The following is a 27,717-nucleotide window of genomic DNA, read 5'->3' as shown; positions in this document are numbered from 1 at the left end:
TCTCCCATATTTAACATTTATTAAAACTACTCACACACACTTTTTAAATGGTTTATAACACACACAAGTGTTGGTGTAGGCATATATAATGATATTTGAATGTGTTTATTATTTTTTTTGATTACTGCTCTCAAGAATCATTCATAACTGGTGTATAGTAGACAGTTAATAACATATTTAATCATCGATAATCACTTGTCATCGGAGCGGATATCACACCATTATAAATCTTATTGTATTCCTGATTAACTGTAAAGTAAATGAGATATTCAAATCTAAAATGATTTCCAACACAATGGGGTAAAAAATATGGAGCTCACATAAGTGAAAAGTATATTTTATACATCAAACAGTGCTGACTGTATTCATCAAACAATCTTTAGAAGAACAAATCGTTTTTACATTAAAGATTTGTGTTGTACATTGTAATACAATGTGTGAAAGAATGTTAGCATTAAAGGTGTTTTAATTTCTGTTATCTTTTCAACATCAATGATATTTTATGGCAGGATACTCTGTCCTTTTTCAATCATAGGTGTCAACCAAAACAAAATGAAACACCAACACATTTCCTCACATGTAATTACAACTTCAGAATAGTTATAGTGTGTTTGTATGGTGATTTTGAATGCTATTGCACATCTGAGATGACCAGAAGCTGGACGTTACAACCTTCATTATATTTTAGGGACAGAAGTCTGATGTGCCCAAAGACTAAAATGTGCAAAGAAAATGTCCATATCTTAGAAACTGCAATAAAGTAAGTCATGTTTTTGGTATCTGAAAACCCATAAGTTAAAAATCAAAGATATACACACATGTTCAGTGTAAACAAATGTATATGAAAAGATTTAACAAACACAATGTTAGCGCTTTTCTTCATTCCTTGATACAAATTACATTTTTCACTTGATCAGAAAAATATGTGTGGCATTTTTTACATTTCATTTAGCTGACGCTTTTATCCAAAGCGACTTACAATTACCGATTACAGGAACATTTTCCCTGGAGTAACTACGGATTAGGTGCCTTGCTCAAGGGCACACTAGTACTGGTGTTCCTGGCGGGATTTGAACTCACAACCTTCCAATCTTCAGCCCACCTCACTATCCATTAGACCACCACTAGCCACTATTTTCTCTTCTTATCATTCTTATTTAGACCCTCCAGAAAAACGCGGGCAAAATCCTTGATTATGCGGGCTAAATTCCTTGATTATGCGGGCTAAAATCCTTGATTATGCGATTAAACATGCGGGGTTTTATGTGATTTTATGCGGTGAAACTGCGGGAAGTTTCGAAATATGCGGAAAGTTGCGAAATATGCTAAATATGCGGGAAAAAATTATCGATTTTTTTTTAAATATTGGGCTGTCTTATTTATTCTCTCTCACACACAACCTGCCACTAACGTTAAACCCCTTTACTATTCAATTAAACACATTCAATGTTTATTTATTGTAAAAGCAATTGGGCTATTTTAATCTCACGCACACACACACGCACACACACACACACACACACACACACACACACACACACACACACACACACACACACACACACACACACTTCTCCGCCTCATTCTGTTTTCATTTACTCGTTCGTTATCTGCAGCTTCAATCTTGTAGGCTACTCACCTCGTTTCTTGTAGCCCTCGAAAGGGTTTTGGAGGTTGATGCCTCGTGAACGTGAGTTGTTTGGCTTTCTTGTCCGCAGCAGCAGAATGCATTTTCGAATGTTTGAATGAATCACAGTGGGTCGTCACCGTCGATTTTCTCTTATGCTCCAACACACAGTTGCACGGGGTGCAGAATAGTTTCCCCCCACTTTTTGCCCGGTCTTTAGTAGAAATGTTCGTCGGTAAATGAGATGGATTAGATATTTTCATCGTGGTGTTTTCTCTATCGTGTGAGCTCCACACGTTGACTCTATACAGTGTTGTTTACATTCTGTGATGCGCGAGCTGATGACGTCATGTCAAGACGAGTTAACTTTTTTTTTTCTCTACTTTGTGTGGAAAAATGCGGGGATTATGCGGCCTTTTGATAAATATGCGGCCTTTTAGAAATCTGCGCCATTTTGCTGATTATGCGGTAAATTCTGCGATCGCAGAATCGCGTTTTTCTGGAGGGTCTAATTATTGCTCTTTTTTTGGCACAAATTGGTTAACTTCATATACATTGTTTATTTAATTTTTATTTTAAGGCTTATAGGTGTGTTACAAATCAAGCAAAAAGGACACACATGCTTTGGATTTAGTTTTTTACAAATAAGTATACATTTCACTTTGGTCAAACTATGCTACTTCACTAACAAAACTTGAATCCTCTCTTTGTACATGGCGGAAATTGTCTTCAAATCACACTTTTACAGATGTTTGAGTCTTCTCTGTTCTGTCAAGTGCTTGTTCAGTGTTCAATAGTCTGTGAGACCTCCATCTTGTTAGAGATGGAGACCCTCCTGCGGTCAGTAGGCCCTCCTGATCTCGTATGGCGACCAGGAGCTCACTCCGTCCTCTTTGGCCCAGGAGGAGTGCGCCTCTCCGTTGGGCGGGAGGCTGGAGGCCTCGTCTGTCACCATTTTTGACACTAGGTCGCTGATGGGGACGCCCATGTAAGAGGGGCAGGGGAAGGAGCTGTTGGGGACCGTGTAGGTGCTGCTGGTGCTCAGTGGGTGGTAGTGGGCTTCCTCCAGGGAGTGCAGGGTGTAGGGCTGGCTGCTGGAGACTTGGCCCATGGAGGAGCCTCGGCTGGGGGAGCGGTACTGGGACGGGCTCCCCGGGGGGTCCGGGCTGGGCATGGAGGGTGGCACGCTGACGGAGGCCAGGCTGTCCGGACACAGAGCCTCCACCTGGGAGACCGGCTCAGGAACAGACTGCTCCCATGAGTCCCTCTGAGGCAGGAAGTAAAGAGATCACTCAATCATTTCCTCTGCTGACTACAGGAAGTGAACACTGTCTGTTCATGATATTGGAATATATGTTCTTTGACTCATTCATATTTTCCTTTAACTTTATACACTGTTGTCCTGTTTCCCAGAATGAAAAAGACATCCAGGATGTAAAAGCGATGGTTAAGCTGTGCAAATTAATTGGATGTATTCAATGTGATGTCACCTCTTTGATTTTTGTAACTAAATCATTAAAGGCATTCGTAAAAAATCTCCTTTCAACACTGTTTCTATATTCTCAATGAATCGGAAATGTAAAAGTATTTAGAGATATTTCTGAGTTACTGATTTGTTGGTCTCAGGGTCTCGGGCTAAAACAGTGCAGCAACTCAACAAACTCAAAATATGATATATAGGCCTACCTCATGGCAAATATGCTCCAATTAGAATGTGATTTAAAACAGGCAGCCACTTAAGCTAAACTGTTATATACATTGCTAATACACACCTCATTAGCCTTTTAGCCCTTAAAGTCTTGTTTTCTTTAACCAGAAGTGACACTACAGGGTGAATTACAATTTTTTTTTTTAGGTCATCAAGCACACTGAAAACACACTCTGAAAAGAAAGGCAGACATTTCTAAAACAAAAACATAAACAACACACAAGAGAGAGAGAGAAACTCCCTCTGGAGGGAACATTGGGATTTTAGCCTTTGCAGACCATTTACATGCACACAAACCTGTATAACACACTACAGGAAAGGGAGGACCCCAAAAGCATAATCAGGCCTCTTTAACATTGCAAGGTTGGACATTTACACACACACACACACACACACACGCACACACACACACACACACACACACACACACACACACACACACACACACACACACACACACACACACATACACACACACACACACACACACACACACACACACACACACACACACACACACACACACACACACACACACAGAGAGAGACCCTGTCCTACCAGAAATAAGTGTGAGGACTCTCCAGTGAAGGGCGGCAGCAGGGATGAGAGGGCGGAGGAGGGAAGGAAAGAGCCTCCGGAGCTTGAGAAGGCGGCGGCGCTGCGGTAATCCCCGAAGGTCTCCGGGTAGTAGCTGTCGATGAAGGAGGAGTAGCTGCTCATGGAGGAGGGCTCGCAGCCCAGGGGCTTACCCCCCAGCGAGGGGGAGTACACATCAGGGGAGAACTGCTTAGTGGACGGGCAGAAGTCTGAGTCCGAGATGAAGGAGCGCCTCATGCCGTAATAACTGGGCAGCATGTGAGACCCTGTGGAGAACAGAATGGTCAAGAAAAATAGCTTTTACACCAGAGGCATCCCAACGCAGGATAACGTCAAACACCGAACCAACACTAAAACAAAAACAGTTATAGACGAATTGCAAGTGCACTACAATTCATCAATACATATTTATTTATGTATATGTATTATGCCTTTATTTTAATTGTAATGTAATTAAAATGGTGTTAATATTATTATTATAATTATTAGTATCTGTTATCTTGGGGCTTGGGGACCTCTGTGTCGCCTGTCAGCGCAATTTAGGCCTACATGATGCCGTTTAGACAATATAATAATAAAGGGCGGTGCCGGCTGTCAGCGAACCGATCCGGCCTTTCTGCCCGACTATCACTCAAATGCGGGACATAGTCTCAATGTGTGAGACGCGGGACAAATAATAAAAATGCTGTGTGTGCAGTCCCGCACAGTGCGGGACACCTGGTCACCCTACACACACAGTTCTGCCCCTCACACACACACACGCTTCAAATCAAGTTGCATAAATGCTTGAGCTACGTTTTTATTATAATTACTGTGAAATCTGCCTATTATGTTTTCGTCATTATTACAACAAACACACTCTTGCAACTGATAACACTGGCAATGATTTTAGACTATTACAAAAAGAAATCATGTTTCAAATAAGTGGGGGTACGGCGTATCCCCGCGTCCAACGCCCACTACACCACTGACTGCAACTACAAAAAGCTAAGGTTTGTTTTCTCATCAGGAAATGCAGACCGGCTCAAACAAAAGATTTTTAAATCATCATCCTCACGATCATTTAATGTATCATATGTTCGCCGAATTGACATGAAAGCACTAATAAATGTAGTTTCATCCACTTGAGTTTACAAAAATAATCGATTTGTTTTTATATCACATCCCACGGGAGGAAATTCAGCAGCTCTCACTACCGATTTTTAATCCTAATTTAATCATCATCTTCACCACGATCATTTATGTTTATGTTCGCCGAATTGACATGAAAGCACTGACAAATATGAATATAGCCTACTGTAGTCAACTTCATTTAAACGTTATTAACGTGCCTAAACTCAGTAATTCACAATTTCTACGCATGACAACACACTTTGTCCGTGTTTGGCTCTCTCGCCGCACAGTGAAGCGTTCCCGCATTGACGTCACTTCCGGCTTCCCCCAAAACCTCAAAATGAGTCGAAGGAATTTTCCCGCGATGTTCGAAATTATTGATATTTATCGGAACGGTATCGCTTTTTCTTTTTTAAACTGACGGTTCGAGATTACTAGTAGCCCACTATTTCATTGCACAACAGTTGTTGGGTTCGTGTCACAGGCTCTTTAACGTCACAGCAAGCAAAACAACAGCCGGTGTTTCTCGTGAGTGTTTTCCCCGGGAAACAAACACAATACACACAAACGCAAAAATACACAAACACACACACGTATACACACACACACACACACACACACACACACACACACACACACACACACACACACACACACACACACACACACACACACACACACACACACACACACACACACACACACACACACACACACACACGCAAGCTTCCCCCAGACCAGTAATCCAAACAAAAATATCTTCCCTCCATACTATTTTGATCATTTGCTCCGCTAATCAAATAAGTTAATCAATCAGATCGATGGATTCCAGAGATTGTTCTCAAAAATGATGACTCCGTAACAGTCAGTGGGCACAGCCAATCAGAATGAGAATATGTTTCACATGTGAATTATTCAAATTGCGAGTGATTGAGTGACAGATGAAGGTTGTTTAGTAGACAATTTCGGAGAAGACAAAGTTTGAGAGTGGTGCTCAGAAAAGGAAACCTAACACTGATGTCAATTGAGCATGACATTCTTCGTGAGATGGATTTTAAGAACATCATAAAGGCTTTTTCGGAAGCACTGCTAAAGAGGTAATTCAATGCTGCACTATTCTTTGATTCCCAGTAGCCTGCCAGTTTAAATGTGTTGTGCATCGTTTTACATAACTAGGTTTGTGTTACTGTAATCCACCGGAGGTAATGATCATTCTCATCTACTGATACCTGGCATTGAGGCCATTGCTGTTCATGGTGCGCAATTAGTGGTGTGTGTGTGTGTGTGTGTGTGTGTGTGTGTGTGTGTGTGTGTGTGTGTGTGTGTGTGTGTGTGTGTGTGTGATCACACAGCCTGCCAAGGCTATAAATGACTTGGATTTGTTGTTTAAATAGGGGGCCTACAAAACAGCCCCAGGGCCTGATGGCAGGTTAAGGCGGGCTTGGCTGTGACCACAGTGTTTACCTTCAAACTCTTGAAATAGTCAGACAACTAAGAACTCAATCAAAGTACAAATGATCCTTTCAGGTTTTAATGACAGTGTTTATTAAAGCCTGTTGACAGCTGTGTCTGGAATGCAGTAAAGTGTGAGTGGTGAAGATCTTTAAAGTTGTATTCATTTGCAGTCTCACCTGGCATCTGGACGAAAGACGGCGGAGAGGGTGATCCTGCCTGTGACACAGACATAAGACATGAAATTAGGCGTATAAACGTGATGAGTCCTTCATAGCATGTTATCCACCTGAATTACCTGAAGTGTCTCCCTCATAAATGTAAATGAATCACAATGACTGCTTAGTCACATGCTTCCTGTTAACACAGCATGTATATGTGGCTGACGCATGCTAATTAAACATTATGTTTATATGAAAATCCACTATTTACTTCCAAAGTTCATCCGTCCATCCTACTGCTATAATAAAGATTAAAATAAAACTAAAGTGATACGTTTACTGATATGGCACCAAGCTATAAATACAAGTAACATGTTGAAATGAATTCTTAAAGAAATTTGCAACCAATCCCAATGCTGCTCAGAGTAATGGTAGTCCAGTGTGTCTCTCCCTTGTTTCAAACAACACATGTAACTTGCTTTATATCTTGTTATTGTTCATTTGTGAATCCAACATGTATATTTTTTGTACTTTCTTGTTTATTTCTAGTCTTTTAATTTGTATTGTACAATGCCATCTCTTTTTATGCTGCTGCAACACAAACATTTCCCAAATTGGGATCAATAAAGTATATCCTGTCCTAACCACGTAGTTAAATAGACATGGTTTAAACTCTTTTCTATGTTATCGTTCCTAACCTAGGAGTCGGTCCACTCCCAAGGGTCATAAGATACAAGTTACATTATTATAGAGTCAGGGTGAAAGGAAAATCTGCAGCAGAAATTAATTTAGTTTTAGTACATTTTCATCAAATATAAATATTTTAAGTTCAGCCTGACATCTGATTTGTTCACTCTTGTATCACGTTTAAGATCAAATGAAAACAGCTGAAAGAAAATATTTATACATGCAAAAAAGAGGAGCAGGTAGAGCCAAAAGCCAAAGGGCTTTTTGTTTCAAGAATATCAAATGTCCTCATTACAAAGCATCCTGTTGCACGAGCAATCTGTGCACAGCAGAATGTGCAGAACAAGGATTCGACAAAAGGGAATTGGAAGACGGTTCCTGCTAGGTATGCCACAATATTACATTTGTCATGATTATTGTTACGTGTTTTGTTTGTGCGTGTCTCTTTCTCCCTCTCCCTCAGGTGGTCCAAGTCCTTCATTAACTTTGAGTCATTAAAGAGTATCTTTTCATTTTGGTAAATCAGTTTCCTCTTTCTTTTTTCCCTGGGTTGTTTTACATTTGGTTACTTCCCTTTCACCCTAGACTATTAGGTACTGATCAATTAGCCTGAAAAAATAAAAATGTATACAACCTTTGGGATAATCATATCAAAAGTTGCACAAAAAAGCACATTTGACCCACTGTACTTTACATTTCGGGAAGATAACATTTTTATAAACTGCATAGGTTTTTAGTGGATTTCCTTTTTAGAGAAAAACCATCTTAGATAATATAATCATGAATCATACGGTCCCCATTCATAAATAAAGGATAGACCAATTCAATCGCAACATTGTGAAAGTCTGTTAATACTTACATAAAAAATCCTTTATTATTCTCCGTTTGTTTCACGTTTTTGGTCACTTAGAATAAGCATGATTTTTCTGATAATAAAAATGTACGACAATACTTATTTTGAATGGGGACCCACAGGAACATGTGTGTTCATACATAACAATAAAAACTACTTGTGGTCTGTTTTTGGTCAGTGCTCCAACCAGTTATTAACCTGTGCTGCTTCATACTCAAACACATTTGAGGAATGTTTTATGTTACCAATAATATAATATTTATTTCAGCAAAAAATATCTGATTAATGTTAAAATTATAAAAGCTTCTTCATTTTATATTCTAAAGCAGACAGATATTGATGCAGAGTGCAGGGACACAACAACAGAGTTCGACAGGTTCTTCTTTGCATATTGCTAACATGAAAGAGTTGATATTAAGCCGCGTTGGCTGGGAGGCAAGCAAATTTTGAGGGTTGAATTTGAATGTGATTTGCCAGTGCCAAGACTTCCTCATCTGGCCCAGGTATGGCTCAGTGCATCTCTGAAGGCTGCGTATGGAAATCAGCTGGCTCCAGTGTCCAGAGACAGGCACTTTGTGTGTGTGTGTGTGTGTGTGTGTGTGTGTGTGTGTGTGCGTGCGTGCGTGCGTGCGTGCGTGTGTGGTGTGTGTGTGTGTGTGTGTGTGTGTGTGTGTGTGTGTGTGTGTGTGTGTGTGTGTGTGTGTGTGTGTGTGTGTGTGTGTGTGTGTGTGTGTGTGCAGGAGAAGGACACGGTAATGATGTTGTACTTAAACATTATTTTGCAGGAAAGGTCTTCCTTCCTATGCAAAACTCCTTTCACAGACGTATACTCCCATCTGCTGCACGATATACTGATACTGGTAGTTAAAATAAAGTTGCACCTATTCCGTGCAATAATAAAAGAACATGCACGCACATTCTTAGTAAGAATACACAGTTTATCATTTTTCTTTGTCAGTTCTATTTTTCTGACAACAACTTGCACCACTGTTTTATCTGGAGTTTATCTGGAATCTTTTCTTATAAACGGTAATACACAAAGTCTCTCCTTTAGCTTTATACAATTTCACTGACTTACATTTCTCACAGTGCAGGTCATTTATGTAATGGCAGCGTGTTTGGGCACATCACCTCAATATGAATGCAAACAGTGCTCAGCAAAGAGGGGCAGCTGAGGTGAAATTATGTAAGATCTTTATGTTGTCACTGTGGCTCTCCGTGTTCCTACATGAGGAGGCTGCTCTGCTGCGGTCACAGTTTGCTCTTCACTCTCAATGGCCCTTTATTCCCAGAGATAAAAAGGCAGCATAAGCTAACACAAGGATGGCTTTAGTCAGTTTGTGTCTCTTTGTAAGGTCTGCATGTATCATTTTTAATAGCTCCTAAATGTAATCAGTTGGGAGAATGCGAGTTTGGCTCTTGAAAAAGTCAGGAAACCTACTTAGTTTGTCTCAATTTATTAAAAAATGTAACATTGAAGAGACATTGCAAAAGTGAAGCTATGAACTAATTTGATTGTGAGAAATCCATGCCATACTGTATGTATGCCCGTATATTGTAATATATTATCTAGTTTTCTTTTTTATGTCTCTTTTTATCTATTGACTTTAAACTTCTGCCTTCTATCCTTTCTTGTTTGGTTATTAATTGGCTTGACTTCAGAATTGTGAATTTAAAATGAGTTTTTAAGAAAAACACCAGAAATATCACCAGGTTTTGTCTTTAAAAAATACTCTAGAAGTACAGTCATATTTTGGGGCAGCAGTCGCTCAGTCTGTAGGGACTTGGCCTTGGAATTGAAGGGTCGTCGGTTCACGACCCCCCAACTACTGCCTGGTGTCGGACCGACTGGCTGTCTCTCCGTTCCGGACCTCTCCTGCATGTGCCTGTGTGTATTTGTACTGTGTCTGTATAACAAAAAATGCATGTGCCTGTGCACCTACTGCATATACGTGTACCAGGGTTTCTGCTAGGATCTTTTCTCGCCGGTCAAATGTCTGGACAGAATTCATTTTACCGGACAAATTTGAAACTTACCGGTCATGTTTCAATAATACTAATATGAATTGTGTAGCAGAGTTTCCGTTAGCAGGTAATTACCGGACTATGACCGGATATGCTGATGTTTAAAACTCAGTGAATGGGAGTCATTTGTATATTGCTTCAGTTTATAATCGTAACAGATCGAAACATTCAGATTCATTTTTTAATAAATGATTCCACAAACAACAAACAACATAATTATTACATTCAAAGAAACTACTTGTAGTGGATGAAGTACATTATTCAAAAGTTTACATTAACTTTGAATAATAACACGGGAGAAACAGATCCTCTCTTTTCCTCTCTCTCCTGACAGCCCGTCAGTTTCTCATGCAGAAAAACAGTTGGGGGGGGGCTTCAGGTGATTATGGAGCAGCTGATCTGATCTCTCTCTCGCGTCCAGTTACACTTCACTCGCGTTTATGTCCATATCAATCAGATCCAGCTCTCCTGATCGGCCTTTATAGAGAGCACAGATCAAACTATTAAGAGTGAATATCGGCCGATAATGATCGGCGGCCAATCGATCGGAACATGGGACATCGGCGGGTTTTTAATTTACCGGTTTTTATTACATTTTACCAGCTAAAAACTGGTAATTACCGGCTAACGGAAACCCTGACGTGTACTGTGTGTCTGTGTTCTGTCCTCATCAGGACATTGTTGTTCATTTGTTGGATTTGTCTCCCCCTGCTGGTGGTAGTCATAATGTGTAAAATATGTACCATGTGACCTAGTGCATAAGGAAGCTGCATGTGAACAGGACAGCCACATGTTTTTTTGGCGACCACAATCTGCCCTAATCCTTGACGTTCCGTGCATTTGGTCGCATTATTGGTATGTACAATTGATATAAACTTAGTGTTCTTTCATTTCCAATGAATATGTTTATAGAGACTAATTTTCAGATGAGAGTTCATGTGTGTTGTAAACTCCTCTGTAGAACTACCGTTAGCTACAGCCATCATTTTGTGCTACAGCCACGTGTGTGTATGTTCTTTGGTGTTGATTCAATGTATAAAGTGTGTAAATATTCTTCCGCATATTTATGTACTTCTTGTATTGTGTTTATTTCCTAGTTTCACCCTTTCTTCACGATTAAAAGCGATTAAATGATATCTACAGTCTCTAGTCCTTGATGGTGGAAGGTGTTTAGCTGACAGTCAAAGTGCACAAGAGATACGTGCACGTAGGACGACACAGTGAAACAATAGCTTTCTAGCGGGCCGGACAACAGGTTTGAGTAGATACAAGTTACTGCTGCTACATTACAGCTAAGAGAGAAGACTACAACAACAGCGCTAACGAAAACACCTCATCCTCGGCTTCACAATGGAAGAAAAACAAGCAACTCGTTCAAAGTCAGGTCTGTCGCATCAAGCTCCGTGAAAAGCAGTGCTTCCACAAACAAAGCAGCAGCTATTGCACGTGCAAAAGCAGAAGCAGCAAGAGCACAAGTTTATTTTGCTAAACAAGAAATGCAAATGAAAATAGAAAGAGCACGTGTAGATGCATCTCTGTATGTCCTGAACATGGAAAGAGAAGCAGCCGCTGCTATTGCTGAGGCAGAATTCCTCGAGGCAGCAGCAGACAGTGATGGGGATAAACATAGCTTCAAATTAGAGCCCCCACTCAAACCCGAAGACGCCGAAGAGCATACATCCAAATACGTACTTCAACATCCCAAATCACACAATAGCCTTCGGTCAATGCCAGAAATGGAAACCATTAATGGATATGGAAGCGCTCTGCCACAGCAGGATAGGATTTTCTCTGCACTGTATAACCAAGATAATGCCAATAACTCTCCTCTACTGACTAATGCTCCCATTCAACAGTCAGTCAAGTTGGAACATAGATCAGAACGAAGATATTCAGTTGAAGTTGGACAGAATCATGGATGGATGAGGACAGGAGGACTCAATGATCGTAACCGTCCACCAGCTCAACACCACAGCACTCCATTAGCTGGTAACGCAAAGGAGAGTCAGAGCATGACAGACTTTTTGAGATGATTTGCTCGCCGCAAACTTGTCAGCACAGGATTGTTACAGTTTGACGATCATCCAGAAAGCTTTAGAGCCTGGCGAGCTTTGTTTTTTAACACAGTCAGAGGCCTAGAGTTATTGGTTAGCGAAGAGATGGACCTGCTAGTCAAATGGCTAGGAAATGAGTCTGCTGGTCATGCAAGGCGTATCAGAGCAGTGAATGTGAACCAATCTGAAAGAGGGTTAGCAATGGTGTGGGAGAGACTGGAACACTGTTACGGATCACCAGAAGCTATTGAGAGCTCACTCTTCGAGAGACTTTATGGGTTCACCAAGTTGACGAACAAGGAATTTCAGAAGTTGAGAGAGCTGGGCGATCTGTTGATGGAGGTTCTTTCTGCCAAGGCTGAGGGAGATCTATTGGGCCTCGCCTTTATAGATACCTCACGTGGCGTCAACCCCATTGCACAAAAATTACCATACAACCTACAAGAGAGATGGATAAGTGAGGGCACCCGATACAAACGTCAAAACGGTGTACCATTTCCACCATTTCCCTTCTTTGTGGACTTTGTCTGCAAACAAGCAATGACAAGAAATGTCCCCAGTTTTGATCTTACCATGTTCAACAATACCCTGTATTACTCAGAAACGCCTGCCTTCAAGCAAAGCAATAATAGAACAACTATTTCAGTCCATAATACCGACGTGTCTTCCCCCTCCGATGCAGAGATGACTCAAAAGATGACTGAGGAGCCTGGCAGACAGTGTCCTATCCATAGGAAGCCTCATCCTCTACAAAAATGTTGCGGGTTTAGAGAGAAATCCCTTGAAGATCGTAAGGCCTTTCTTAAGGAATATCGGATCTGTTACAGATGTTGCGCCTCAACATCACATACAGCTCTACATCCAGGACCCCCAACCTGGAAGGCAAAGGCCATTGACCCTGCCATAGGGTATGGCGGGGAGGATGGAAGTACACCTGCTGATATTGCAGCCCTGTGTACAAGCGTCTGCGGTGGAGACCTGAGCGGCAGGTCGTGTTCAAAGATATGTCTTGTTAGAGCCACTCAAGTTACCCAGAGAAAGAAGTAAAGCTTTATGCCATCCTCGACGATCAAAGTAACAGATCACTTTCTCGCCCAGAGTTCTTTGATCTTTTCAAGATACAAGGCCCCAAGTCACCTTACTCACTGAAGACATGCGCAGGAGTGGTAGAGACAGCTGGAAGAAGAGCTAATTATTTCCAAATCGAACCTCTCGATGGGCAGGTTTGTCTATCTCTCCCTACGCTAATTGAGTGTAACCAGATTCCTAACAACAGATCAGAAATCCCCACTCCAGAAGCTGCGCTCCACCACGCATACCTGAAATCTGTAGCTCTTCAGATTCCTAAGATGGACAACCAAGCCCCAATACTGCTTCTCCTTGGAAGGGGCATAATAAGAGTACACAAGGTGCGGCAACAGATCAATGGTCCTCACGATGCACCCTATGCTCAGAGGCTCGACATAGGATGGGTCATCGTGGGAGACGTCTGTTTGGGAAATGTTCATAAGCCATCCATGGTGAACACTCTCTTCACAAGCACGCTAGAGAACGGTCGTCCATCTCTCTTTCAACCTTGTCCGAATCACCTCCTCATCAAAGAAAGATAAAGCGGCTTTATGTTGACTGACCCCACAAAGAGCTACTTCAGTGATGACACCACCTGTGAAAAAGGAGAAGACCATCTTGGGTGTACAGTGTTCCAAAGAACTAAGGAAGATGACAAAATAGCTCCCTCGATTGAAGACAAGGTCTTCATAAAGACCATGGAACAAGGGTTCCGAAAGGATGATACCAACAACTAGGTTGCCCCTTCACCCTTCAAGAGGCAGAGGCGACATCGTCCAGACAACCGATCACATAACCTTAAACGTCTCTCTCCCCTCAGATGGTTCATTTCCATACGTGGTCCAGCGAAGCATATCCGCTCGGATAGAGGCACCAATTTCCACAGAGCTTGCAAGGAGCTCCAGGTTCCTTTAAACATTGACAGCGTCCTTGTGGAGAGACATGAGGCCATCACAACTCTTTTGGCAGAAGTAGCGGCCATCATGAACGATATCCACTGATCATCCAGATCCATTGGTGTTGACCCCTGTTACCCTACTCACACAGAAGAAAGTGACCTTCTCAGCTCCAAAGTCCTGTACAAGCGTCACTGGTCTCAGGTTCAATTCCTTGCAGATGCCTTTTGGAGCAAATGGAGGAAGCAGCACCTCTCAACTTCGCAGACAAGGAGTAAGTGGCACAGGAGCAAGCTAAACATTGATGTTGGAACTGTTTTTCTTGTGAAAGACTCTCAAGCAAAGAGGCAATGCCATTGGCATTGGTCACCAAGGCATTGCCGAGCAAAGATGAAAAAGGTTTGCATCGTAGAGGTCAAGATCACCAGAGAAGATGGTGTTAAGCTTTTCCTCAGACCTATTACAGACTTAGTCTGTATTCGAACATGGATATTTAGAAGCTCAGTTAATAGGTGTTATCTATAGATACCAGGCAGGGAGCGTTCTGTCCTCATCAGGACATTGTTGTTCATTTGTTGGATTTGTCTGGCGGTAGTCATAATGTGTAAAATATGTACCATGTGACCTAGTGCAAAAGGAAGCTGCAAGTGAACAGGACAGTCACATGTTTTTTTGGTGACCACAATCTGCTCTAATCCTTGACGTTCCGTGCCTTTGGTCGCACTATTGGTATGTACAATTGATACGTAGTGTTCAATCATTTCCAATTAATATGTTTATAGAGACTAGTTTTGAGATGATAGTTAATGTGTGTTGTAAACTCCTCTGTAGAACTACCGTTAGCTACAGCCATCATTTTGTGCTACAGCCACGTGTGTGTATGTTCTTTGGTGTTGATTCAATGTATAATGTGTGTAAATATTCTTCCGCATATTTATGTACTTCTTGTATTGTGTTTATTTCCTAGTTTCTCCCTTTCTTCATGATTAAAAGCGATTAAACGACATCTACGGTCTCTAGTCCTTGATGGTGGAAGGTGTTTAGCTGACAGTCATACAAGTCATACGTGCACGTAGGACGACACAGTCTGTATATACAATTGAGTGGAAACAAAATTTCCCCCAGGGCTATACATAAAGGTTAATCTTCTTATTGAACAGAGCTCTACAAATGATTCAAATAAATGAATGCAACTTGTTGTATGAATAAAGCTTTTTCGTTTTTTTAGGTCAGAAGTGCTGTAGAATATTACATTTACTACTAAATAAAAAGAAATAACATCAGCTTTGACCATTTCAATAATTACCATATGCTGTTGCAAACATTTAAGCTGTTCCTGTCTGTACCACTCAAACATCTATGTCAGCTTTTATGTTTCAATAAATAACATGTAATACTGAGATGATACTGATCGTATTACTTGTAGCTACAGTGGTCGGTGATAGCTCATGGGACTTCTTGGCTAAGGTGCTCTTAGGCAAAGAAACTAGACCCCAACAACTAATAAATGGTTTGAATGCAAATGTCACTGTGTTACAACCAAAGTTGATTTGTTACAACTTGTTATAGGGAGAACAGGGCATCTACCAATCCCAGTCTGCCCTCTCAACATCTGTCCTTTGGTCAGCAGGTTGTACAGTATGGAGAAGTACATACGGCGTAAATGCACTGTATAGTGAAACTTGTTTCCATCATTTATGAAGAAAAGGTTTTCTTGTTCCTCAAATCTCTGTGATTAAGAGAACGTATGCTGGTGGACAGAAGGCTTAAAGCTGCATTCACATGATAACATGTAAAGTGGCTATGCGCTAACATTGATGTCGTATTCTCATGGAGCAAAGCAAGTGAGCAAAGATAGAAATTACATATCAAGTGAATTCAGCTTAGGGCTACATCTTGCCAACATTAGGCTAACTGCTAAGCCTAACTGTTGATAACAAAGTTGATAACTTTGGATCCAGATTAGTTATAATATTTAGCTTGCTACTTCTTGTGTTGTTGCCCTTGTTGGATGTTTGGCTATGCTAGCAAAGATTTCGACTTGCTAGTTTGTCATTGTTCATAATGTTATATAATCAAAACAAATGTAATGTTATTCGGGTCATTCCTAGCATTCAGTGCCATTTAGGTCCCCACCACAAAATATATGATATAATGTATATCATATATTTTGTATTTAAAAGGTCTAATGCTTTTTTTTTAAAAGCTTGGTTTTAAATGTTTATACCCTCTACCATAAAACAACAATGTTATTTAGCCAGGATATTAAACATTCTAAATAATTACTCTGATTTTAGCACAAGTAGGCCAAATTGCTGTGTCCCTAATCATGTTTGCTCAACTTCTGTAGCAGATATACAAAAAGAAATTCAAAGAAATACAAACAAATTCTACATTTTTGTGAGTGTTGTATGACCCTTTTGCTAATATTCCTCACCAAATTGAAATTGTTGTTATTAATTCATTTGTATTGAAAATAAAGTGTGTGTCCCCTGTTTGAATGTCCCCCCTGTTACTCTGATTTGAATCCCTCTGGACACGCCCCTTTACTATTCTACTATTTGTATGACTCAAGAAGAAGAAGGATACATTTTGAGTGGGAAATAATCTTCAAGAAGCAGAGTGAATGCGTTCTTCCTTCAACGTTTTTATAATGTTTTAAAGAACTTAACTGTTGCGGTAAAGCATAAAATGTCCACCCTGTTATGCTCATTTTTAGTGGAACTGATCATTTGTTTTACATTTAGAAAATATGGTGAATATATCTATCAAATATATGGTTCTGTTGTCACCAAGTGCTAGCTTGATTATCATCACACATGTAGCAATAGCCAAGTTTAGCATAAAATGTCCACCCTGTTACCGTCCACCCTATTACTATTTTTCACAGTAACAGGGTGCACACACAGTAACTGGGGATGGTAAAGAAAAACAAATGTAAGCATAATATCCTGAGCTTGACCAAAAATATTTTTCTTATACTTTAACAAGCCATCATTCAGATTAAATAAAAAAAAAACATGGAAAATTATGTTTTTTATTTTTGAATACCCTAGCTGAAATGGCACCAAATGCTAGGAATGACCTATTAACGACAGTGGTGTAATATTGATTTGCACTCTGAAACAATACAAAAAATAGAATTGAGTCAATTGAACTACAGCTAATGTGTTCAGGAAAAAGAAGAAACATTGTTTCTTGATGATGAGTTTGAAAACCCTGAAAACCAATGTCCCTCTTCAGCTTCTTACTGTGTCATGACTCATACATTAAACATTGGTGATGGTCATTTAGATATATGTTAAAAGGTCTCAACTCCAAATACAATATAAAGGGTGACTTGATACAACCCAGTCTCACGGCATTTTGTGTTATAGTCACGACATTTAATCTATTGATTCGTGCTCACCAACACGATTTTCGCCTTTTTTCCCTGTCACACAGAACGATTTTAAAAGCAATGTATTTCCATTGGTAGTATGCTTCGTGCCTGCAGCACATATTTTTGACCGGTCAGGTCTTGGAAGACCGGAAGCTGTAGGGTTCATAAAAACATGTTTTTACTCAATATCAAGCCACGATTATTGTTTTTAATTAAAATGGTATAATGTCTGATTTTTTTTTGCCATCCGTGAGAAAAATAAATGGGGCTCAGAGCCTCAGAATACTGAAATCTTTATTTAAAAAAGTAAAATGTCCTCCTAATTTGTTATTCTTTTCTAAAACACACTGTTATTTACTCAACAATAACACACAATTATCCTTGTTTTTATTTATTTTTTAGATTATATAATCTCGGGCTTTTTTGGCGTCAGTCAGGAACTGAATTTCAAAATGAAATAACCGGAAACAGACGTAGGCCTATAAGGGACATTTCGAGCATCATTGCGATACACACCCACTGAACTGATTACCCAAGATCCTCAGCTATGGTTTAAGCTTGGTGGTTGGATGTTTTAGCCGCAATGCGCGTTGGGATATGGTGTTAATGCGATATGAAATCCGAAAAACATTTCGGAGTTTAGGATGGCCGAAGACACGACACTACCCATAATCCTCAGCTATCGTTTGGGACTACAGTCCCTTTTCTTTACAAACCCCGTGATTAATCTTCAAGCTCTGGGATTGGATGTTGGAGTGGCAGTGCGCCAAGGTTATGCCGAGCGTCAAACAGCACTTTGAAATGGAAAGAAACCAGGGCAGACTATCCAAAACTGGACTCGAATATTTTATCAAATATAACATATTGAAAAAATAATTCAATAACTTGCTTTAACCACTGGGCGGTGCACACAAGGTACACACAGCCTACAATGCCATAATAACTTTGTACTATTAGTGTAGGACACTTATGTATGTATAACATCTGAAGATGTGTAGTTTTATTCATGTTTTCACATAACTTTACAGGATATTGCTATATTATTTCACATGTTTTACTTCTACACATTAATATCTGATTTGTAAAACATCACAGACAGAAAGGTATATCCATCATTTAATGGTAAGCTATTGAAATTCTGATTCCATAGATGTGTCTCCCATCACCCAAAACCCCTTCTCTCAATTCAGTATTACAGTAAAATCAGTAATATCTTTAAAAACTACAAGTCCTTTTCTATCAGCTGTGCACCGCTACCTATCTACCAATTGGATCAAATATAAAAGTCAGCCAAATTAATGTTGATACTCCAAGGAGACGTATTGTGTGAAGAGAAATTGAAGATGTTGTTTAATTGCTGATATATTTATGATCGACGTCACATATTCAGTTTTGGCGGCATTTCTTCCATTTTGTCTAGGAGTTTTCTAATCAGGGCTCTATAAATAAATAACTACGGCAGATGTGTAATATTTAATGCAGCCGAACCGTGTATTACAATGCCGTTATGTGATGACTTCCAGAGAGAAAAGCAAGTACACTCGGACTAAAGTGTTATTATTTTTTTTTTCAAAATGTTTTTCGGATTTCATATCGCAAACACCATATCCCAACGTGCATTGCGGCTAAACAATCCAATTCCCGAGCTTCAACCATAGCTGAGGATCTTGGGTAATCAGTTCAGTGGGTGTGTATCTGTTTCCGGTTATTTTTATTTTGAAATTCAGTTCCTGACGGACGCCAAAAAAAGCCCGAGATTATAGAATTAAACAAATAAATAAAGTAAATAAAAGTGTGTTATTTAGAAAAAAATAACAAATTAGAAGGAAAAAAAGATTTGAAAAATACAGATTTCAGTATTCTGAGGCTCTGAGCCCCATTTTGTTTCCTCACAGACGGCAAAAAAAAGTCAAACGTTATGCGATTTAAAATAAAAACAATAATCGTGGCTTGATATTGAGTAAAAATATGTTTTTATGAACCATACAGCTTCCGGTCTTCCAAGACCCGACTAGACAAAAAGACGTGGCACGAAACATACTACCAATGGAAATACATTGCTTTTAAAATCGTTCTGTGTGACACGAGAAAAAGGGGGGAAATCGTGTTGGTGAACACGAATCAATAGATTAAATGTCGTGACTCTAACACGAAATGCCGTGAGACTGGGTTGCTTGATATTATTGATTCTGAAAATCAACAACTATGGTAATAAGGCTTGCTGACCTGCTAGCTTAAAGTTGGCAGTAAGCCACCTGGTTGTGCCATCTATGCCAAATGCATTTATGTTAGAAAACTCTGGGCCTTTCATGCAAAGGGTTACATTGGAGGAGGGTGATTTTTGGAGCCCTTTGTTGCATCTAATGGTATCTTCTTCTGTGTCTTTCTTCCAATCCCTTCAATGCGTGAGTTGTTAGCAGGCTGCATATATAGAGTGGACAAGCCGATGCTAAACAGAAAAAAAACATTGCATACTGTCCTGTAAAGCCTTTTGACAGGTGGTGAAAAGACCATCTTGCTCGTGCATGCAGAGGTCTAAAGCCCAGCCTGATTTCGCTGGCTGTGTCTATCGGCGTGTGTTTCTGAGGCAACAATAGGAGGCTTGTCTGCGGCCTGTACACGGCAGAGGACAATGTCAGCTGGCAGGTGTGCATGGATCAAGCTTTGCATGGGCAGAATCCTTCACTGCCCTTTCTCTATGCTACCTGTCCACCTCAAGCTTCCCACCCTGCCCCCACCTCCAGCTCGGGAAGTTTTCGGGAGTTTGTGGCCATCGCCAGTGCGAGCATTGTGTCAGCGTTCTTTTGTGAGGTCAGGATGGCACTCTGGGCTTTGTGTCTAGTGCTCAGCTATTTACAGAATGGCTTTGCATGCGCTCGAGGGGAGCCGAGACAGAGGGAGGAGGTACAGGTGGTCAATGGATCCACCATGGATCGTTAGTCCACAAATGCAAGCCAAAATGTAAACAAGGAGAATAGATTTTTTAAAAGGCGACCACTTAATTGTGCTACACACAGAATGTCAACTGTGGCTGTTTGGTTTGGGAGAAAAATGAAGTGGGGAGAGACAGACGGGACAAAGGCTGAGCGCTTTAGGAGATTGTGCTTACGTTGTATCTGGGCCCGGGTGTTTGTCGGGATCGCTTCTCTGCCAGCAGGTCCTTGACTGTGTGCTTGACTCGAACGCCTTGGTACACTCTCTTTGAGTATTCTAGACAAAAAGCATACAATTAGTACGAAAATCCACTTTTGAAACAAATCCAGAGACAGTTTGACCTGGAGGTGGTAACAGATTTATACACATTTTCATCCATCCCCACAAATGTGTGTTCATTTGAATGTTTCACAGTTTTATTCATGTAGGCGAATGACTCTTTGGGATTGGATTGTAAATGTCATGGAAATTGCCTTTGGTTTGGTCAATGCAAATGGTCTACCAAAAAGAGGCAATTTACTACAAACACTGGCTGATGCTTCACAGTGAAGGAAGACTGGAGGGGGTTAGACGTTTTAAAACAAATAAAGATATTTCATCAGAATATTTTTCTGCATGTTTCATAGAAACATTGTTCTTTAAATATTTAATGTTAGCAGGAGTGATTTCCTGGAGAGCACAAGCTTTAACTCAATGAAAATGCAAACTTTATTATGCAAACGGTTATTGCATGCAAAAAACGTTATGTAAAAGATCCCTGCTTTTTGAATGGATATTTTAGATAAGACCCCACATTGCTCAATGACATTCCAGAAAATATAACATTTCATTGGGATTAAGTCAAAATACAGCATATCTGTATATCTGTTATTCGATATGCAAATATATCTTATTATGTGAATCTTAATTATGATATCAAATCAATTAGCACATTAAATTCTACACGTGCTTGATTTTAAAAGCATCTTTCAAATATCTGACGGTGATATAAGTGAGTTATATGGAGAAATTAATATCTTACGGTATTGTTTATACAAAATTAATATATAACTGCTTCTGAATTGACTTATTTACCAACTTTAATTTAATAAGCGAACATAATCAAACATGAGCCCAATCACAAATAACATTATCACATTTAAATAGGATAATTTTTTTTTTTACTTTAAAATTTAAAAAAGTAATACTGTTTAAAAGGAAAACATATTTTTACCAAAGACATAAACATTTATCACAAAAATAATAACATCAGCTGTCAGCCTGTATATCAATGAGTATCTTACCTGTATCCATGATGCTGTTGAGCTCACACACAAACACACTGTCACACACACACACAGGTGCCTCTGTTCTGTATTTGCCTACAGTAGATGAATCCCAGTGTGCAGCAGCACCATACTGAGTGGCGTGCCGCGGTGGAGCTTTAACTACGCTGTCAGGAGGGCAGGGACACATGGAACATGCCACCTCACACTGCAGTCATGAGGAGGCAGCTTTTCAAAATGACCTTTATCTATTTGTTTAAATGCAAATGTTTGGTAGGGACGTTTTTTAGACTATTTGCATCTGCAGTCAAGATTAGGGGTTGGAAGCATCAGGGGAATGGAAGAGACGGGGAAGCTGCGTGTCACTCCTCCCTGAGCCCTTACTCATCATCCAAATTCTAAAGGATATATTGTTTCCACATTGTGATTTTGTTGATGCTGCTGTGAGACGGATTCTGTTTTTGTTTCAGTTTGAGAGTTGGCATCTCTGGAATAAATATAAACCTTTACAAAGAAGCTTAAAATGTACCAAAGCATTTTTTTTTTTTGTAGGTTTGCATCTCAGGTCAGACAGTTGATAGCACACTGCCTCCTGCCACAAATAAGTAACTTTTTAATCTTTTCTTTTTGCATAAAAGGACATTAATGTGCAATCTTTGGCTCAAATTGATATGCTGAAATTTGTATAAAATGTAAACTGAAAACAAATAAATCACCTCAACCTTTTGTTTGTAGAAGAGGGGTGAATCGCTCAAGGCAGGTTCTGCTTAACATAATGTAGAGAAGTAATTTTACTCAGGTATTCTAGTTAGGAACAACTTTGTAAAGTACTTATTATTTTCATTTTATGCTGCTTTTTCTTTCTGCTACACTACACTTCAGAAGCCAATATTTTAACTTTTTACATTTATCTGACAGCTTTAGTTACTTTACAAATTCAGACGATTAGCTAATACAAAACATACACCAACTAATGTATAAACATTGACATATGATTCTAAGGAGCAGCAATAAACAAAGTAAGTAAAATGATCTTTACTTTTACCAGCTGTGATAGAAACATTATTCTGTCAATAATCATAATGCAGTATTTTAATATATTTTATTCTGAAATGTTTTTTACGCTTAATAAGTACTTTTGATGCCAGTACTTTAAATTAAAATCAAATATTACTACTTTTTAGTTAAAGGGGCCCTATAATGTTTTTTGGGGGTTAACCTTCCCTGATGTGCATTAGGTTTATGTGCATGTAAATGGTCTACAAAGTCTAAAATCCCTGTGCTCCCTCCAGGGAGAGTTTCTCTCCAACTCACTCCCCACCTGCCTGAAACGCCTCCATTGGACTCCTTTTTTTACTTCCGTAAAATAATGACATCACTATGTAACACTCACACCTCTATTTGCTAGTACTCTGTTATAGGCTATGGGGTGGGACATCTCTGAGCATTTACCAATCACAACAGAGCTGGCCAGCTAACCAATCAGAGCAGACTGGGCTCTGGTTTCAGACAGAGGGTGAAAAGAGGTGCTGCAGCACAGGCAGTATGAGAACAATAAAGAGCTTGTTTTAACATTAAAGCATAGAAACATGTCAAAGTAGAGGCACACAATATACATATGACCCAGAAAATGAGCATAAGAGGACCTCGTAACTATAAAAGAGTACTTCTTCCAACACTACTGGTTTATAACAAGGCTTCAATCTGACCTTTTTTTCCTCTGATTTGGAGTCTAGTGTTTAGTCAAATTGTTTTTGTGATGCAGATATGAAAAAGATTTGTTTCACATAAACATTCATAACAAATTATCAACATATTAAAATAACATAATTAATGCCTACTTGGATTTGCAATCAGTTAGTTGTGATACATTAAAAGGCAGATCCAAACACTAATTGCACATTTATTATGATGGCGATACATGCTTAACATATTCTTAATAAATAGCCTTTCACATGTTGTTTTTATGATCTGAATCATAACTTATCCACCAAATTCAGAAACAGTGTATACAGCAGCTCACTATAAACACAGTATTTTGGCATGAGATGAGAGTTCAGCAATCAGTAAGATATGATTATCTGTGATCGCGTACAATACAATAAGAGCATATAGGAAATATAAGGCTAAAATAATTGTATGATTGAACTATAAAAACATAGTTTAGTGGTAGCCGGCACATTCAGTGGTACATAACAATGAGCTAACATTAATAAAACCCAGCTTATATAAGTTATGTGTATCTTCAAGAGGCAGAGCAATTAAAGACATTTTTTTTTCTCCTGAAGATAAAAGAGTAAAGCACTTTTGTAGAACTTCAGCAACTGTACAAATGATCATGAATATAGACCCTCTATTTGGTCAGTTGAAGCTTTACTGTACAGGAAGTACTAGAGGCATTTAGTGTAATTTTTTTTTTTAAACTCTTGCATCTAGAATGTCTAGTTACGATGCATTGTGACACAGTTAAATCACAATGCAAATATGTGAAGATTCAAATATGTGAAATTAAAAACAAATTGCTGTATTCTTTTTTTAGGGCAGTAAATGGGTAAATTCATTGGAAATGGTGGTATGTAATGAAAAAACGCTTTTTCGGTTGGAAGACTAGTAAAGCGGTCAGAAAGGGGCTATTTACTCAGTTTAATAAAAAAATGTTGACAAAGAAAGGAAACTATGCATTATTTTTGCATGGTTCATAGCCTCCTTCAGAATTGAAATGTGAGATCATATTGACAAAAATGATCTGGTGTTTTTTCCCAAACCAGTGTACCTCTCTAAACCAAGTTCAGGATGACCATTGGATGGTTTTGAGTGGCAGTTGATGGGGGAAATGACGTCACTGCAATTTATACAACATCTACGAATGGCAATTCTTACCATTTGGCCTATGATTTGCAACCTTTGTTGTCGAAAAGCATGTGTTGGATCACCTAGCACATAATGAGGAAGTACTGCAGTCCACAGAGCATTGTCTGCCCAACATCTCATAAAGAAGATGTGTACTTTGCTGTTATAACACTGGATTTCTGATTCTGATTCTGCAGCAGATTCAGCAATAGGCCCAATTGGCCCTCAGTCGTGAATCATCCCCTGGCATCAACAAGTTTACACCAATTAAACCAACCAACAGGAGCCGGATCTAGGTCTAAAGTTGCACTGTCCGACAGACATACTGTGCTACAAGCTCTAAACTGAATAGCAACACATCCTAACAACATTTAATATATCGTCCTCCTCAACCAGTATGATCTTCTGCAAAGGGATTACGAAGAAGCTCTATGATTGTGCAGAAGATCAAGCATATCAATAGGGATTATTCAAACCTCCCTGCTGATCTTCTGCAAGCCTTGACAGCGTGACCTCTAACATCAGCAGCATCACATTTTCTGACGGATGTATGTCCTACCTTTGTGGAAGCACATTGATCAGCCACAAAGCGTTTGTCTTTCCGTGGTCAACTGTTGATTCCAGGCTAGAACTATGTACAGCAATGACATGAGCTCAGCTTGCCCATTTCCTCTACAAATAGTTTGTTCTACACATCAGACTACTACTACCTAGATTGACTCAACCAACATCATGATGGTTAGTTTGAATCTTGCCAAAGTTTGTGTGGTATCAAAGGAGCATGAGTTCACTAATCAGGGCTCCTGAAGACATGTCGATTCCTCTGATAGACCTGCATCACTGTGAGGAAACACTTGGCTGACCTCAGAATCATTGCCTTCACTCTTTGTTAGCATTCAAGAGCAGGGGCCAGCAATCCATGCACCCAATGGAGATCACCAATAGATTGTGTCTTAATTCCTAAGAAGCTATCCAGAAGATTGTTTCCCACAGAACATGAAACCCCTTTCAGTTGGGAAGTCCATCTTGCTACTTGCGCAAGTAATCTTGCTACTATTGCGCCAGAGTTTGACAAAGCTTTTGGTGTGATTTGAGTAGGCTCAGTCGCAGACAACAACTAAGCCCCATTTACATGCATCTGGTTGTCGTGAATCAATATTACCTAGCACCAATATACATGTTAATTTGTGCTTGTAGAAGATACTGATTTCAAATTGCCCCAAAGCTGAGTGACTGTGTGTGAACTGGCCTGACATTGGATGAAAAACAGTGATGCACCTTTTTCTGGCTTAAGATAAGATAAGATAGGACTTTATTCCTCCCGAAGGAAATTGTTGTGCCAGAGACAAAAATACAATAAACACAGCAGCACAATAATAATAAAACTGTATACTAACAGTGCAGTAAAAAGAGCAATTCAAAACACAGGAAACATAGACGGTCACATAATTAATATAAATATTAACAGTATTTAGTATTTAGTAGTGCAAAAACCGTAGTGATAGTTACATAATTTCACGTTATTTATCGAACATTGTTAATAATAATACTAATATTGCACATGTTATATAGCAGTGAGTGTTTTTTATTGATGGTAATGGTATTTATATTGCACATAGTGTTGGTGTGGAAGTTCTCAGTTCCCTTTACTGAAGGAAGAAGAGTTATAGAGCTTGATGGCCACTGGGAGGAAAGACCTCCTGTGGCTCTCCGTGGTGGTCTTCGGTGGTCTTCGGTGTACTCAGTCTGTGGCTGAAAGTGCTCCGGTAGGAAACCAGTGTGGCATGCAGGGGGTGAGACTCGTTGTCCAGAATGTTGAGAAGTTTCCTCAACATTCTCCTCTCCGACACCACTGCCAACAACTCCTGCTCCACCCCCCACCCAAACGTTTAGGATTTGTTTTACTGTGGTCACAACACAACATTTCAGTTTTTTTTTAAATAAGAGACATTCCGGGCTTTTTATGAAGTAAATTAATTGGAACTACATTTTACAGTAGGGAAATACACAGGTTTTTCACAGGAATAGACTCAGCAGCAGTGTTAGCCTCTCAGTCAGGCCGCAGATCATTTTTGAGACCTGCCTTCCGTGCTATGCTTCCGTGTCAATAGCAGTATTGTACTTTTGTTATGTGTGCTGCCTGCTGTGTGGAGTTGTTATCAGTTAATGACTCAGAGATAAGAGGAATGCACAGCACTCCTCTGCAACGGACAAACGAGGCAGGAAAAGATCCAACTGTAATGCACACTGCATACCTCTGACTGTCCAGTTCTTACACTATCCCTCTACATGTCAAATAAACTCCACTTAATGCAACACAACAATGATTCTACAATCAAAACGCTCCCATTTGAACTGGTAAAAAAAGTTACATTTACTCTTCTTGAAATTTCCTGCTGGGAAATTCCTCCTCCGCACAGTAAGTGATTTATCTCCTGTTTACACTTTATTGCACATGCACAATATCAGACTGTGTTTGGCAGTACCCTATGTTGAAAATATATATTGCCAGTTGAAATGCAAAAAATAGTGTGCTACACTAGCATAGTAGGTTTTACTTTGTGAAATAAAAAACATCATTGAGTTTACATTTACATACTGTAAATAATACCAGTTGGGTTCAAACACTTTCATAAAGCTTCCTACAGTAGCACAAAGAAGTTGCTCCTAGTGACGGAAATTATTGGAAAGAACTATGACGTTTTCTAAGAATACCCCCTACAGTTGAGACTTGATCGTGACAAAGAAGTTATTCAAAAAGCATCTTAGCCAATAAGAAAGCTCCCGATGGGAAAAGTGTTAGGAGGACTTTTGAGAGGCTTAAGAGTTTCTTAAGCGTGGAAGAAAAAGATAAAGGGGTAGTAAAGATATTCTCTTAAGGCTGAATGGAATGCTTATCATCAGGGGTGCACATAACTTTTTTGCCCTGGTTCTCAAAGGAGCACCTGGAGATGTTTTGTCCTTAAAATGAAATAAACCGTACATTTTGAGGGGGTCTTGACTTTATTTGCCAGACACACGGCACTGAATACACATTAAGAGGTG

The 27,717-nt window shown here is 39.6% G+C and overlaps 2 protein-coding genes across 2 annotated transcripts; one reads left to right on the top strand and one right to left on the bottom strand.

Annotated features, from left to right (window-relative positions):
* Positions 1–86: 86 nt before the first annotated feature.
* On the bottom strand, positions 87–22,012 carry pou2af2 (POU class 2 homeobox associating factor 2; the record flags this gene model as incomplete). The annotated part of the gene is given in 7 exon segments (XM_079679595.1): positions 87–2,894; positions 3,894–4,198; positions 6,677–6,716; positions 20,733–20,833; positions 21,841–21,893; positions 21,895–21,973; positions 21,976–22,012. Coding segments are annotated over 7 exon segments (1,041 nt in total). The 3' UTR covers positions 87–2,468.
* Positions 11,006–15,247, top strand: LOC307038238 (uncharacterized protein). Its single transcript, XM_079679596.1, has 2 exons — positions 11,006–11,078; positions 11,321–15,247. Exon 2 carries the CDS (start codon positions 12,383–12,385, stop codon positions 13,322–13,324), a length of 942 nt encoding a protein of 313 aa, XP_079535722.1. The 5' UTR covers positions 11,006–11,078; positions 11,321–12,382; the 3' UTR covers positions 13,325–15,247.
* Positions 22,013–27,717: the final 5,705 nt, after the last annotated feature.

This window comes from Notothenia rossii, assembly GCF_949606895.1.
Source record: "Notothenia rossii genome assembly, chromosome: 4".
Taxonomy (NCBI): Eukaryota; Metazoa; Chordata; class Actinopteri; order Perciformes; family Nototheniidae; genus Notothenia; species Notothenia rossii.
This window is presented reverse-complemented; position numbering and strand designations above follow the sequence as displayed.

Excerpts from the sequence above, each read along its gene's own strand:
- LOC307038238 (XM_079679596.1), top strand. The coding sequence starts at position 12,383 with ATGGACCTGCTAGTCAAATGGCTAGGAAATGAGTCTGCTGGTCATGCA.